General features: G+C 43.1%; 1 protein-coding gene across 3 annotated transcripts; it reads right to left on the bottom strand.

Annotated features, from left to right (window-relative positions):
* Positions 1–204: 204 nt before the first annotated feature.
* On the bottom strand, positions 205–16,191 carry LOC115173498 (voltage-dependent calcium channel gamma-4 subunit-like). Of its 3 annotated transcripts, XM_029731627.1 has the most exons (7): positions 16,067–16,191; positions 14,706–14,747; positions 9,504–9,790; positions 8,782–9,009; positions 6,081–6,164; positions 3,959–4,099; positions 205–2,403 (listed from the first exon to the last, which is right to left on the bottom strand). In XM_029731627.1, the coding sequence occupies exons 3-7, from the start codon at positions 9,532–9,534 to the stop codon at positions 1,586–1,588; spliced, it is 1,302 nt and encodes a 433-aa protein (XP_029587487.1). In that variant the 5' UTR covers positions 9,535–9,790; positions 14,706–14,747; positions 16,067–16,191; the 3' UTR covers positions 205–1,585. The 3 variants fall into 3 exon arrangements, with proteins under 3 accessions (XP_029587487.1, XP_029587488.1, XP_029587489.1); XM_029731628.1 differs by lacking the exons at positions 14,706–14,747; positions 16,067–16,191 and adding an exon at positions 9,931–9,979; XM_029731629.1 differs by lacking the exons at positions 14,706–14,747; positions 16,067–16,191 and adding an exon at positions 9,879–9,971.
* Positions 16,192–16,665: the final 474 nt, after the last annotated feature.

Below are 16,665 nucleotides of genomic sequence, written 5' to 3'. Positions count from 1 at the left end.
TGCCTGCCCTTTGTATTTTAATAAATGTCAGAGACTCGAACCATCTGCCTCCTGTGTCTGCATCTGGGTCTCGCCCTGTGTCGTTATAGTAGATCCAGCTATATGAATGGAAAAAATGAGCACCATTTAATTTCCAAACATTTTTACATTCATTTGTACTATTACCATCTTGTTTAGATGTCAAATAACGCACTCCACACAATACATTTTCATATATAACTTTATTGAATATATTTGTTTTATTTTGTATTTATTTTTCAGGCTCAGAATGTTGTATTGCTTACCCATCACAAATGTCCTTAGTTTGATGAATGTGTATTAGAGTAGAAATATCATTTATTAAGAAGAGATTGATGTCTTCTTCAATCACAGGATCACAGGATCTCAGCCCCCTAACCAGAAAGTAGGATCTTTAAAGCAGTGGTTCTCAACTGCTTTTTCCTCGGGACCCAAATTAAACCAGGTTGTCTCAGTCGTGACCCAGTATTTGCATTGCAAAAGAAAATATGTGAAAATGCAATCTGGAAAACTATTTTGAATTCCATATTGATTGTAATTGTAGCAATTATACATCAAAGGAAATTTGTCAAATTTGCCCATATTCTTGATGAAGAATGTTAATAAACTCGCTGGTTTGAGTCCAAAAAATCAACCAAATTCGCTAATTAGCACTGCTAGCTCTATATTGAAAATACTATGATTGAAGAAAAATAGTTCAGAGATTAAATGAGTTCATCACTTTCTACCTGGTTTTAAGTCGTTTAAGTAAATGTTTTAATTATTTTATTTTATACTCAGACACCAGAATAAAAACAACAGCAATGTGATAATATTCAAGAAGTTACAATGGGTATACCCATTCAAAACCTCCCGTGACCCAAAATGGGTCGCGACCCACGAGTTGAGAATCACTGCTTTAAAGAAAAACATTAAGAATACAGTATATACCATCACTAAAATAAAGCCTATAATCTAATACACTTGTCATGAAGAATAAAAAACACAGACTAGGCTATGTTGGTTATACCTGTATTAACAAACAAAAATAATAGCCTTAAAAATGTGATGATAACAATAATTATAACAATAATAATAGAAACAATATTATTATTATTAATAATAATAATCCAATAAAATATATTTAAAATAAAATACAAATACTATATTACACTCATAATTTGCGCACATGCTTCCCGCATGACGCCATCAGATTTAATGTGATGGAGCTAGAAATCAATGAAAACTTTAAAGAAATACAAAAATACAAAAATCAGAGTTCAAAATGTACAAATTTACCCTTCATTTACGATTACGAGAATAAAACAACAGCAATGTGATAATATTCAAGAAGTTACCATCTTTACCGTCTTGTAACTTGGCTATGATAATCAAGTACTCAGAATGATAAGACAAACCAAAGTTTACAACTATAGACATATTGTGCATTTCAAAATGAATATATACTCAACAATGTTGTTAATAATACATTTGATATTCTCGTCAGTGGAATAGATATATTCATAGTAGTCAAAAACAGACTGAGATGGCCCTGCACCTCAATGGCTCTCGCTCCTATCTCCAAGGCTCACACTGGCGTGGTTCTCCTGTTCAGCGTGTCCGAGTCAGTGTCCCTGTTCCGTTTTCCCCCCAGGCGATCCAGGGTGCCCATGCCCCTCTCTCTCTCCATGGTGCCAGTGGACAGAGGTGGCTGCTGGGGGGTAGGACCGGAGGACGACAAGGTATTCAGGGGCGCAATGACAGTGCCGCCGACTGCGGCATTCTGGCCCGCCGCAGAGAGGTTGGACTTGGAGAGAGAAGGCAGTGTACCGCTCATCATCCCCCCCACTTCCTCATTGGGGAAGTAGCTGTGCAGCTGGTAGAGGGAGGCCCGGTCCACCGTGCCATAGAGGGGGGGCCCGCCGCCACCAAGACTCCCCATCTTGGAGTCCCGGGTCAGGGTATACATGGAGATATCGCCCCCTACTCCTCCACCAGCGTGGTGCGGGTTGGGCAGGGTGGCCACAGAGAAAGGCGGGGCAGACGGCGGTAATGCAAAACTCTTGGAGTCTGTGGGTGAGGTGTCACGGGGGGAGCGTGGCGGGTCGGTAGAGTGCGAGCTGGAGCGAGAGCGCCGGCGGAAGCGGTAGCTGGGCAAGCGGAGCATGGCGTGCGTGGTGCTCTTGAAGAGTTCGGTGCGTGAGCGGCAGCGCAGCTCCTTGTTCTTCTCAATGTAAATGTTGACGGCCAGGACGCCCACCATCTCAGCCAGGATGAAGGAGAGGCCTCCAAAGTAGAAGGACCAGCCGTACGAGTAATGCCACTTCTTGTCCTCGTCCTTTTTGGGCGAGATGTCGCTTAGCGCCGCAGAGATGTACACGATCACACCGATGATGTTGCTCAGGCCTGGGGGACAGACAGAGGTGAGACGTGTAAAAAAAAGTGAGATATAGACTGGAATATATACTGAACAAAATATACGCACAACATGTAAAGTCTTGGTCCCATGTTTCATGAGATTAAATAAAAGATCCCAGAAATGTTTCATACGTACAAAAAGCTTATTTCTCTCCAATTTTGACCACAAATTTGTTCACATCCTTTTTATTGAGCATTTCTCCTTTGCCAAGATAATCCATTCACCTGACAGGTGTGGCATATCAAGAAGCTGATTAAACAGAATGATCATTGCACAGGTGCACCACTCTAAAATGTGCAGTTTTGCCACACAACACAATGCCACAGAGTTTTGAGGGAGCTTGCAATTGGCATGCTGACTGCAGGAATGTCCACCAGAGCTGTTGCCAGAGAATTGAATGTTCATTTCTCTACCATAAGCCGCCTCCAACGTCGTTTTAGAGAATTTGTCAGTACGTCCAACCGCCCTCACCACCACAGACCACATGTAACCACACCAGCCCAGCCAGGACCACCACATCCGGCTTCTTCACCTGTGGGATCGTCTGAGAGTATTTCTGTTTCTAATAAAACCCTTCTGTGGGGAAAAACTCATTCTGATTGGCTGGGCCTGGCTCCCCAGTGGGCGGGCTTGACTCCCAAGTGGGTGGGCCTATGCCCTTCCAGCCCCACCCAAATCTGCGTGCCTGCCCAGTCATGTGAAATCCATAGATTAGGACCTAATTATTGTAGTTCAATTGACTGATTTCCTTATATGAACTGGAACCTCAGTAAAATCTTTTAAATTGTTCCATGCTGTGTTTACATTTTTGTTCAGTATAATATGCCATTGATTTTTCTCTGAGCTTTTCCATAGGGGGGTGGGGGAATGGCTCTAAACGAACCATCTCAACTTGATTACTTCTCTTGTGTTATGTCTCATTGACCGATATCTCTACTTAGGAGGTAATATATGGCATATTACTAAATAAACAATCTTTATTAGTTCTGTTGTGTCGTGCCTCATTGACCTGTCTCCACTCAAGGGATAATATACTGTATGTGGCGGCAGGTAGCCTAGTGGTTAGAGCGTTGGGCATAACCGAAAGGTTGCTGGATCGAATCCTGGAGCTGACAAGGTAAAAATCTGTCGTTCTGTCCCTAAACAAGACAGTTAACCCACTGTTCCCCGGTAAGCCGTCATTGTAAATAAGAATTTGTTCTTACCTGACTTGCGTAGTTAAATAAAAAATTACATGTGGGAAATCTAAGCCACAACCAACATCATTAACATGAAACGAGTTATGGGGAGGGAAAAACAACACAAAAGTGAATATCATGGATGGATGAAATGATCTGGATAATTATATTAGCCTTAACAATAACCCTCTTTTTCGAGTTCAGTGACCATTGAGAACATTCCATCTTACCAAGAGGGAAAGGAGTATGAGACACCATTGAGCATGATTTGAACTCCAGGACTAGGCTTCATGTGTCCAGGAAACCAGCCCCATGTGTACTGAATAATAGAGAAACTGTCAAGAACAAGACTCCAGCGCCTTACCAGCAGCCACAAACAGGATGCCTCCTCCTAGGATGATGTTCCTCTTGCTCTTGTAGAAGCTGCTGGATGCAACACACATCGCTCCCATCAGGAGCAGTATAGCACTCAGGATGGGGAAGATACTGGAGGCTCGGACAACACCTGCAGACGGAGGGTGGTGAAATGTTCCTTAGTTGCTGATCTAAGGTCAGTTTACTGTTGACAGTGGTTAATGGTTATAGTTGTGATTTGGGGAGGGTAATTTGAGCCTAGATCTATGCCTATGGGTATCTTCTACCTGGAACTTTGCTAAGATAGGACTTCCTATCCTCTGATAATATTGGAAGCCACTCCAACCGTATTGTGTCATAACCTGCTGAGGTTAGCAAATGCATATATTAAAGATGAATGATTAAAGATAAAGTTGTGAAGATGACTTGCAGGGGTAGGAACCGAAATGATTTCCCACTCGTTCCGTTCTGAACAGAACCATTAATTGTTTAGTTCCGTTCCACTGTTCCGACCAGCAAAATAAAGTTCTGGACCGGTTTGAGCCTCCTAAAAAGTACCGGTTTATATTATTCCTTTCTGTTCCATTTTAAACCTCTAAAATAGTCCCCAAAAAAACCCCATTTAGCTGTAGATTAAATTACTTCACCAACCAGTGCAGATAGAGCAGCTAAACGAGCAGGTAAACGATTTAATCTGTATATGAAAGTCACAAAGGGCTAATTATATTTTGCCGTAACAGCATGGTTTAATCATAATGAAAGACAAACACAGACACACTGTGCTGCCAGTCACAGTGTAAGGCGCCAGACGCAACTGAAATGTTGCAGGTGAGGACAACGCAAGAGAAGATGGAGGGAGCTTGCCTTGAAGCGCTGGGCATCTTGTTATGATGCATTATCTGAATTACGCCCACAGAACTATACCTACGGAGGAGCAGCTCTACGGAGGAACTTGAATGTCTTTGAACTTCTGAGTTGGTTTAATGTTGGACCGGAGCAAACGTACCTAGCTCACAAGCTTGTGTGTGCAGAGCAGCGCTAGAATTAAAAACACGTCTTACCTTTCTGTACTTAATAAATCTAATGTGACAACTATAGTATATCTGAATCATGCTTGTAACGTCATCAGGTGGCTACAGTAACCTATGCAGGTAGCCTACACACACACGCACACCCACTGGTAAAGATTTCCAGCTGCCAGGCAGACGCTGGAATACGTTTCTGAGTGACATAGGGGCTTTGTTGTGGACTGGGGAAAAAAAATGTCCGGAATGTAAAAGAATGTTATTAACCGGTTCCCATGCTTTTAAAATAACGGTTCCGTTCTGGAACAGTACAGATCACGGCTTCCGTTACTCAAATAATTGTGTTATTTTCCAGTTTTTGATTCTGTTCCCTGAACTGGTTCCAACCCTTGCTTTCAGGCTGCGTATGTGACATTGTCACCATCTGGGGTAGAGTAATATGCCAAACTAAGCATTTATTTTGTAACACCTTTCATAAATGACTAAATGTATCCTACATTCTTATTCCAACCGATGTTCTGGTTTGATTGGAATATCCTTTTCCTTTGTCATAATTCCCTCTGGCAAATGAGAGATACTGAATGAGTTAGCTAACTCATAACCTTGTACCTCGGCATTCACTAATTCTGTTTCCCGAGGATTTCTTTACAATTCGACATCACATCTTTCTAGTGACATCCTCCCACTGCCCACGTCCCCTCACTCACGCAGGAGATACTCTGCTGCATCCCACGTCCCCTCACTCACGCAGGAGATACTCTGCTGCATCCCACGTCCCCTCACTCACGCAGGAGATACTCTGCTGCATCCCACGTCCCCTCACTCACGCAGGAGATACTCTGCTGCATCCCACGTCCCCTTACTCACGCAGGAGATACTCTGCTGCATCCCACGTCCCCTCACTCACGCAGGAGATACTCTGCTGCATCCCACGTCCCCTCACTCACGCAGGAGATACTCTGCTGCATCCCACGTCCCCTCACTCACGCAGGAGATACTCTGCTGCATCCCACGTCCCCTTACTCACGCAGGAGATACTCTGCTGCATCCCACGTCCCCTTACTCACGCAGGAGATACTCTGCTGCATCCCACGTCCCCTTACTCACGCAGGAGATACTCTGCTGCATCCTGATCATAGTCTGCATCGTCCGGGAAATGATTGATCTGAGAACACACTCCTCTCTTCAGCCCTGAGAGAGAGAGAGAGAGAGAGAGAGAGATGGACAGAGAGAGAGAGATGGACAGAGAGAGAGAGATGGACAGAGAGAGCGAGAGAGAGAGAGAGAGAGAGAGAGAGAGAGAGAGAGATGGACAGAGAGAGAGAGATGGACAGAGAGTGAGAGAGATGGACAGAGAGTGAGAGAGATGGACAGAGAGAGAAAACAGAGATGACAGAGAGAAATACAGAAATATGGGAGAGAGATGGGTATTAGAGCGTATTAGAGATAGAAACAGGACAGGACAGATATCTGGGGCTTGGTGTATGGACATATTAAGTATTCATTTGAATCCCTTTTCAAGTCGATTATGACAGTCAAATGAACCACAAACAACCCTTTGTACTCTGAAGAAAGCAACAGACTTCATCAATAATTAAGGAGCTGTAATCAGTATGTTGAGCATCTGCCACAAATATTATATAAAATGGCTGTTGTTGTCCTCTTTTGCTGTCTATCACTTACTGTAGGTAGCAAATGGAGAACCACTCCATCAGACTATCACTAATGACTCATCACTCATAGTTCTGACTCGTTTCAGGAAACTAGGCGTATGTCGCGCGTCACTATTTCACAGGAGAGAAACATTTTATCAAAATGCATTTTTGGGCAGAAATTCCTTCTGGAACATGTGAACTTTCATGTGCCTTAATATCAAATGTGTATACCATCTGTAAATATGAATACAATTGTTAAATTACGAGCCTAGTTGGTTTAGCCACAGAAAAAGTGAGCAACCTTCCTGCTAGCCATGATTGGCTGAGATAATGAATGGCTTGACACGCCGAGAGATGAGTTTGGGTTGGTTTGCCATGTAGCACGCTTCTATCTATTTAAGCTGGTCAGTATGTGTAGGTAATTCTGTCTAACGTGGTTTTAAAAATATATATATATTGCGTAGTAGAACTGCGTAAGTGTTGCTCTCCACTTTCTCGAGGACCGAGTTTTGAAATCAGTGGAATGCATGGTGGAATTAGAGTATGATACAGTAGCAAAGGAGATGCAGAAAACACCTGTCTCCGGATTACATTTTCAAACTAAGGGCAACCATGGCATCCGTGACAGAGAGGGAGAAGCGTCCATCCATGTATACGGGTAAGAGAGTCTTTTTCTGATATTACACGTTTCAAATTTAGTCAGAAAGTCATTTTCATTTCAAGTTAAGGTGTTCTGTTAGCTAGCTAGCTAACATTAGCTGGCTGGCTCACTAGCTAACGTTACATGTATGATCTGTGTAGTAATATTATTTGTATCTCAGAGCCATTTGCATTGCTAGTTATAGCCGAATGTTAGCTAGCTAACATTGAACTGGTTGGTTAGCTTCCTGCAGATTCATGCAGGGTAGTAAAGTCATGAGTTGGGATTATGGTTCATTGTTTAGCTAGCTAGCTACATGTCTAAACAAAAGACTCCACTATGCAAGTAACCATTTCAATAGAATGTTAACGATGTCAATGCGACAACTGTTGATAGACGTAGCTGATAAATTCACTCTGGCATCTACTCCGATTTCAGAGCACTCTCGTCTGAGCTACCAACGCTCTGGATAACATGAAAACAGCCTAACCAGCTCTGCTAGGGTGAGTAAAATGGTCAGAGTGAGCTGTTCTCTCATTTGTGTCTGGAAGTAGCTAGCAAGCTAGCCAACGTTAGCCATTTAGCTTGGGTGCCCGGCGGCTGTTGTTAGGACAGAACGCTCGGATCAACCCTTAAAGAGATGGGTGGGGCTGAAGCTTAAGAGGGTGTGAACCATGCTGAATCGGTGTAGACAAAGAAGAGCTCTTCAATAAGTGTACCAAAACATTCAAAGGTCATTTTCTCAAAAGTGAGGTTACAAGTTTATCAACTTTCAAAGCAGAATTACATTCCCATTGTTCCTCAACTGTAGTGTATGATAAACCATTTTCTAGCTCTGAGTCTCTACTTGTATCCAAGGTAAAAGAAAAAAACACACCATTTCAAATTTGCTACATAAGACTGAATCGAACCGGTCGGTCACAATTGTCCTCTTTGGCATTCGCTGGTCTCACGTAGCCAAACCTTCAAAATCAAGTCATTGTCACGCATGGTTCTCGACAAGACTAGTTTCTCGCAGATGACAATAGGGTAAAAATGCTAATGTTTGATCATGTTAGATAAGCAGCTCTTGAAATGTGCCTTTTTTTCTCCTGACTGTCTGCCACTGCCCATTGAATGTCCTCTAAATGTACTCCAGGTCGCACTGTGTCAAACCGTGTCTTTCATGGTTGAGCTGCTCAACGGCTGCACAACACACACACTCTTGTACACACACCTGCACACGCACGTATGTGCACATAAATGTGCGTGCACACACAAATGGGGAAATATGTAAACACCCTGAGCCAAACACAGTGATCCACCCACACACCCACCCACCCACCCACACACACACACACACACACACACACACACACACACACACACACACACACACACCCACCCACCCACCCACACACACACACACACACACACTGAGGCATTCATCTGACCCCACCAAAACCCTGGAAATACACTGATCCCCCATCACCCCTCCCCCTCCCCACACACATCTAGACCTCCCCTTCCTTACCCTCCAGACAGCAGATCCTCCAGAGGCCAGAGTGGGTGAGGGCACCAGGGTCTTTCTTGTCCTTGCTGTTGGGGTCGTCCTGGGAGGAGTTGGCCGTGCTGTTGCAGATGAAGGCCCGTGCGTACAGCCAGTAGTCCGTCCCGATGGCCACCGCCATCAGGGAAAAGGCTGCAAACGCCCCCAAAGTGGTGAGGACAACCTGGATCCCCTTCTCCCACCACACCATGACTGGGCCGGAGAGAGGGAGGAGAGAGAGGGATTGAGAAAGAGAAGAGCTGGTGAAATGGATAAGATGCCTGAAAAGCTACAAATCAAGAATATCCTCTTGAACGGTGTGGGTTTGTCTGTTTTTCAAAGGAAACAACCGATATACCGCAATTGACCTGTTATTGACCTGGATGTCCAAAACCTGGTGTGTCGATTTCAATTCAATAAGACTTAATTAATCCCAGAGGGACAATTAGAAAGGCATTGTCAGTGCTTTGTCTCTCTGATGACTTGTAATTGTTTTAATACAAAAGCCCTTTGAGAAGGGCAAAAACCGAAAACTTCAGTATAACTGTCTAGTCTAGTTACAGAATAATTACTTGGGTAAATCATATTGTTTCCTTTTGAATCCAGGCATCTGTTAAGCGTGTCTTTGGTTAAGTGTTAACATTAAGTGTGTGTGCGCGTGTGTGTGTGTGTTTGGTGAAGTGTGTTTCTAGTGAAATGTGTGTTACCTTGGGGCATGCCAATGCCTTTTGCCTCCATGTCTGCAGCTTGCTGTTCCTCGTCAGTGAAGAGTGCGCATTCAGAGTCCCCTCTGTCCAAGCCGCATCCATAGACCGCTCTTCCTCTCTCGTTTCCTCTCTTCCCTCCTCGTTCCCCTGTCTCTCTCTCTCTCTCTCTCTGCTCCCGTGTTCCTCCCCTTCTCACTACCTCCGTCTCTATGTGAACGTGGATCCACAACTCGAGGTTCAGTCCCTCTTCTCAGTAAGTGGCCATGGCATGCGTCTCAGCGTTGCTCCTGTGGGGTGAAGAATAAGAAGAAAGGATTTAAGAAATTAATGTGATGTGAGAGGGAAGCCAAGTAAAATGGTCTTTCTTAACCTTACAAAAAGATGAATCATTAATACAACTGGGTTTGTCCATTATGCGATGACCAACCCGAAAGGAAAGAAGCTGATCTGTTTCCACATTCCACCTAGAGAGAGATAGAGAGGGATATATAAAGCAAGAGGGAACAGGAAAGAAGCGAGAGAGCGTGCTCTATTCCATTGCCATGGCAACAGCACATTCCAAAGTCTAGGACGGAACAGAACACGGCGAGTGAGAAGCGAGTGGGGGGGTGAGGGGCAGCTGAAACAGCTGAGGGGATTTTGCCGCGATTAAACCGAATATAAATACTGATGCTGAAGACCTCAATATAATATATATTTTTTAAAAGAGTGAGTCATTTCAAAGCCATGATAAAACATATCGAACCCTAGTGTACTGTTCAATTAAGGAAGTAATCAAGCGCATTCAGGTGATGACAAGCACTTTAGGATCATTATGTAGTTGAGCTAACATATGCTGTATGTGAGCATCTTTGGTAAACATCATGGGCATTAATATGGAGTTGTTCCCCCCTTTGCTGCTATAACAGCCTCCACTCTTCTGGGAAAGCTTTCCACTAGATGTTTGAGCATTACTGCGGGGACTTGATCCCATTCAGCAACAAGCGCATTTGTGAGGTCGGGCACTGATGTTGGGCGATTAGGCCTGGCTTGACGTTCCAATTCATCCCAAATATGTGTTCAATGGGGTTGAGGTCAAGGCTCTGTGCAGGCTAGTTAAGTTCTTCCACACCGATCTCTAAAAGGCATTTCTGTATGGACCTCACTTTGTGCACGGGAGCATTGTCATGCTGAAACAGGAAGGGGTCTTCGCCAAACTGTTGCCACAAAGTTGGAAGCACAGCATCGTCTAGAATGTTATTGTAAGCTGTAGCATTAAGATTTCCCTTCACTGGAACTAAGGGGCCTAGCCCGAACCAGGAAAAACAGCCCAGACCATTATTCCTCCTCCACCAAACTTTACAGTGGCACTATGCATTCGGGCAGGTAGCGTTCTTTTGGCGTCCATCGAACTACCAGATGGTGAAGCGTGGTTCTTTACTCCAGAAAACGAGTTTCCACTGCGCTTTACACCACTCCAGCCGAAGCTTGGCATTGCGTATGGTAGTCTTAGGCTTGTGTGTGGTTGCTGGGCCATGGAAATTAATTTCATGAAGCTCCCGGTGAACAGTTCTTGTGCTGACTTAGCTTCCAGAGGAAGTTTGGAACTCGGTAGTGAGTGTTGCAACTGAGGACAGACGATTTTTTCACTCTACCCTCTTCAGCACTCAGCGGCCCCATTCTGTGAGCTTGTGTGTTCTACCACTTCCCTTGTTGCCCCTAGATGTTTCCACTTCACAATAAGAGCACTTACAATTGGCTGGGGACAGCTCTAGCAGGGCAGAAACTTGACAAACGTACTTGTTGGAAAGTCACTGAGCTTTTCAGTATGGGCCATTCTACTGCCAATGTTTGTATATGGAGATTGCATGGCTGTGTGCTCAATTTTATACACCTGTCAGCAATGGTGTGGCTGAAATAGCCGTATCCATTAATTTGAAGAGGTGTCCACATACTTTTAGTTTATCATAAGATGCAAACGTACATACAGAATGATTCATGAGCAGCAAATACAGTTATGTTTACAGTAATTACCTAAAATGCTACTTTTTTCTATATTAAATGATGTGATGGAGGCATCATTCATCAAATGATGCCTCCATCACATGGAGGCATCATTTGTATTATCATTACCTTGTAATGATAATACACTGCTCAAAAAAATAAAGGGAACACTTAAACAACACAATGTAACTCCAAGTCAATCACACTTCTGTGAAATCAAACTGTCCACTTAGGAAGCAACACTGATTGACAATAAATTTCACATGCTGTTGTGCGAATGGAATAGACAACAGGTGGAAATTATAGGCAATTAGCAAGACACCCCCAATAAAGGAGTGGTTCTGCAGGTGGTGACCACAGACCACTTCTCAGTTCCTATGCTTCCTGGCTGATGTTTTGGTCACTTGTGAATGCTGGCGGTGCTTTCACTCTAGTGGTAGCATGAGACGGAGTCTACAACCCATGCAAGTGGCTCAGGTAGTGCAGCTCATCCAGGATGGCACATCAATGCGAGCTGTGGCAAGAAGGTTTGCTGTGTCTGTCAGCGTAGTGTCCAGAGCATGGAGGCGCTACCAGGAGACAGGCCAGTACATCAGGAGACGTGGAGGAGGCCGTAGGAGGGCAACAACCCAGCAGCAGGACCGCTACCTCCGCCTTTGTGCAAGGAGGAGCAGGAGGAGCACTGCCAGAGCCCTGCAAAATGACCTCCAGCAGGCCACAAATGTGTATGTGTCTGCTCAAACGGTCAGAAACAGACTCCATGAGGGTGGTATGAGGGCCCGACGTCCACAGGTGGGGGTTGTGCTTACAGCCCAACACCGTGCAGGACGTTTGGCATTTGCCAGAGAACACCAAGATTGGCAAATTCGCCACTGGCGCCCTGTGCTCTTCACAGATGAAAGCAGGTTCACACTGAGCACATGTGACAGACGTGACAGATTCTGGAGACGCCGTGGAGAACGTTCTGCTGCCTGCAACATACTCCAGCATGACCGGTTTGGCGGTGGGTCAGTCATGGTGTGGGGTGGCATTTCTTTGGGGGGCCGCACAGCCCTCCATGTGCTCGCCAGAGGTAGCCTGACTGCCATTAGGTACTGAGATGAGATCCTCAGACCTCTTGTGAGACCATATGCTGGTGCGGTTGGCCCTGGGTTCCTCCTAATGCAAGACAATGCTAGACCTCATGTGGCTGGAGTGTGTCAGCAGTTCCTGCAAGAGGAAGGCATTGATGCTATGGACTGGCCCGCCCGTTCCCTAGACCTGAATCCAATTGAGCACGTCTGGGACATCATGTCTCGCTCCATCCACCAACGCCACGTTGCACCACAGACTGTCCAGGAGTTGGCGGATGCTTTAGTCCAGGTCTGGGAGGAGATCCCTCAGGAGACCATCCGCCACCTCATCAGGAGCATGCCCAGGCATTGTAGGGAGGTCATACAGGCACGTGGAGGCCACACACACTACTGAGCCTAATTTTTACTTGTTTTAAGGACATTATATCAAAGTTGGATCAGCCTGTAGTGTGGTTTTCCACTTTAATTTTGAGTGTGACTCCAAATCCAGACCTCCATGGGTTGATAAATTGGATTTCCATTGATTATTTTTGTGTGATTTTGTTGTCAGCACATTCAACTATGTAAAGAAAAAAGTATTTCATAAGATTATTTCATTCATTCAGATCTAGGATGTGTTATTTTAGTGTTCCCTTTATTTTTTTAGCAGAGTATAACAGCCCAAAAGTTAGGTGATAGTCATCAGACAGTGGTTTATGACTCACAATTTCTACCCCAGTTTCAAGAAGCAAAGTTAGTTCAATCTATACGTGAATCTACTTCAACGGGTTTAAATTCTACACAAAAATGACTTTCCTCCATATCAAAAGAAGGTTTTTGTTAGAAGGTTTTTGTTTCTATAGTTGTTTCTGTACGTACTGTTTAGAAAGCAAGTAACCTAGATGGACAGATATTTCGGAGTTTTGCTATCGGCAACACATCAACACAGAATGATGATAAAGGAAAATATCGAGTTCACGGACAAACCAGAACCACATACTGAAATGCATGAATGTACAGCTTTGGGGTACATGTGGCATTAAATGATGGGTGATTGGGGAGATTCTGTAAGACTTTAACAATGCAAAGTGAACAAAAAGTATGGGCTAAACAACAAGAGGATAGCCTCGATATTACTTGCACTTCTCCACATTGTGCACACAGAGACACACGTACATACAGAAGCACACACAGAGATATACACTTTCCTTATCTTCGGTCTGAATCCTGACATGTCCCCTGATTTGCACACTGTATGTAAAGTGTATTGTCAGTAAAGAAGAACTGTGCGGCAAAAGTTGAGGAGAGGCAAGTAGCTCGGGAATACTTACTGTGTATGCGCGTGTGTGCATGAGTGCGTATTTGCGTGTGTGCATGAAATCATAAAGCAGAACCATTGCATTGATAAGGCTATCGCTATCTGCAAAAGTAAATGCACCACATCCTGGCTAAGCAAACTGCCTTCATGGTCATTAACCAATTGCTGCTGAAGGGGTAAGAAAATGTGTTGTATACTGAAGCATCATAGAAAGCGGAAGCAAAACCATTGCATTTATTAGCTGATGAATGTACATGGACATAGATAACCTACAAGTGGAGGTCTGTCTAAACGTAGCGCTTCCTCTGTCTTCTAGGCTAAGATCAATTCCATCTGTTTATTAACATCTACCACTTGTGAGACCAGCAGCGCGCGAGAGAGAGAGGCATGCCAGGTTAAGAAACCAGACCAAATCTGATTTTAAAAAATCTGATTTAAAATTAGATGTTGAGTTATTAACAGCTTTTTAGTAGTCTCTATTCAGCCTGAAAACAGTTGATGTACGCTAGGAATATTTGCATACTTTGCTGAGGTAAATAGTCTCAAGGCTATTGATTTTGGCATAGCTGGAATTGTACCGAGTAGCCTACATTTCTGTGTAAACATGAAATAAATAACTCTTATTTCAATGCAATATTGTTTAAAAAAACATGTAGGATAATTACAGTATGTGCATTTCGATATGTAGGCTAATATTGGGAAAATGAATACTAGGCTAATTATGTACCTGGACTTGCTCTGCAGACTTAACACGCACATCCCTCTTTTTATCATGCAAATATAAAATAACTTTCGGGAAGCATATCATATACATATTGTATACAATCTTTATTATGCTTAATGTCTTACCTGTAATTGTTGAACTTCTGCAGTGGTGACGGTGGACGGACTCTGTATGCGAGGCATGGACAAGAGACGTGACAATGAATGGTAAATATTGCGAGGATGAACGTAGAGGGATGTGGTGGGAGTTTGTGGTGGGGGGGGGGGGGGGGGCAGTGAGTGAAAAATGTGTTTTTGAATAAAGGTCAAATCAGATGTTTAATTCCTCATCCATTATAATAAACATTATTGCATAAATGAATAGGTTATGATTTAAAAAAAAATCTTATTGGGTAATTTATCAAGGTTTATTAGAGAGGGGGGTTATAAGCCTATGAACGTAATGCCAGTCTCAAGTGGATTTATTAGGCCTACATGAACCATCTTATGACGGTATAAATGTCAGCCATTTCGGTCCTGGAGTTGTTACACCATGCCTTGCAGTGCTGTGATAAGATACTGTGTCAAATAATGAATTTGAAGAATTTATCTGCACTGTATGCCTATGTTTGTTAGCTAGGCTGACAGTTTGAAAGACAACTTTTTCTCCATTAAAACAATGCAGTCAATCCACAGCCATACACTGGATGAAATCAGTTGATGGTAGGACTTAGACAAGTTTTAACTGCAACAAGTATTATATTGTATTATATAATAGCACTCACAGTTTTACAAGAAAATCGAAATTGAGACATTTATGGTCTGTTTGCATATATGTTACAGGCTATTTATATAGAAAATTGGTTAAAAAAACCTGTATAAACTGTATCTATAATTATATGAAAATATTGTAGGTTGACAATCATTCTATTACACAATATCTGATCTATCACATGATCTAGCACTCACAGTTTTACAAGAAAATCGAAATTGAGACATTTATGGTCTGTTTGCATATATGTTACAGGCTATTTATATAGAAAATTGGTTAAAAAAAAACCGTATAAACTGTATCTATAATTATATGAGAATATTGTAGGTTGACAATCATTCTATTACACAATATCTGATCTATCACATGCCTTACTTTGATGTTCCTGCATAAGTCAATTTAGGATAATGCCTCTACTGCCATTCATTCCAATTAGAACAATGGCTGCCATTTTCACCCCATTCTGGCCCCTCTAGTAATTTAATAGGATCTCTATGTATCCACCTCATTTTCGAACATTGCTATGGGCAAAGCCAAACAACGGAAGTGATGGATTCGACTTCTGCTTTACTTCCCTACTGCAGCGCTGGTGACAAACTTGCCAGAGTAAATCATTTGAAAGAGTCAATTTATAGAGTATACAAGTCAAGTAAACAATTATAAATGTGAGTGTTACAAGCGTAATTTTCTATGTATTTCATTGAAGTTCGCTAACGCTAACGTTAGCTAGACTTACTAGTAGGCTAGTTCTGTTGTGATAAGAACGTTAGTTGTGTTGTGTCAGAGTTAAGGCCTGAGCCATCCACCAAGTCAATAACTATAACGATAACTCTAATGATAAACTATAGGCTACATAACTATAAAACGTTGGTGAGCATCCACACTGGAGGAAAGTTTCTGATGTATCGTTCTACAGTCCTACACCCAGTGGCGGTTCTAGACCATTTCAACTGGGGGGGGGGGGCAAGCTGACGTTATTGTTGTCATATCGTTTTCTTCACTGCATTGCAGGCATTAGCAGGCAAAAGACCATGTTCCGCGTTGCCACTGTCTAATAACGGATGTAAAAAAAGAACGATAGCAAAAATATGTTATGTAAAAATTATTGAATACTCCACAATTAGGGGGGCCACAAGGCACATTCAGTGCTTTCAGGGTGTATTCATCGTCATAGTGACAACTGCAAATAATACTTAAATGTACATGTAGGCCTAATGACAATATAGTAACTCGTATTTAAATGTAGCAATTCAACAACAAATGCCCATTAGCCAGCGCATCTTTTACAGCATGTATTTGCCTCCTTGCTCAAGTGGTTTGCAAGTGATTTCCAAC

Source organism: Salmo trutta, chromosome 34 (genome assembly GCF_901001165.1).
Source record: "Salmo trutta chromosome 34, fSalTru1.1, whole genome shotgun sequence".
Taxonomy (NCBI): domain Eukaryota; kingdom Metazoa; phylum Chordata; class Actinopteri; order Salmoniformes; family Salmonidae; genus Salmo; species Salmo trutta.
This window is presented reverse-complemented; position numbering and strand designations above follow the sequence as displayed.

Coding starts and splice junctions, on each gene's coding strand:
- LOC115173498 (XM_029731627.1), bottom strand. CDS start 9,534: ATGGAGGCAAAAGGCATTGGCATGCCCCAAG. Junction 6,165..8,781: donor GAGGATCTGCTGTCTGGAGG/GTAAGGAAGGGG, acceptor TCTCTCTCTCAG/GGCTGAAGAGAGGAGTGTGT. Junction 4,100..6,080: donor TGCAGCAGAGTATCTCCTGC/GTGAGTAAGGGG, acceptor CTCCGTCTGCAG/GTGTTGTCCGAGCCTCCAGT.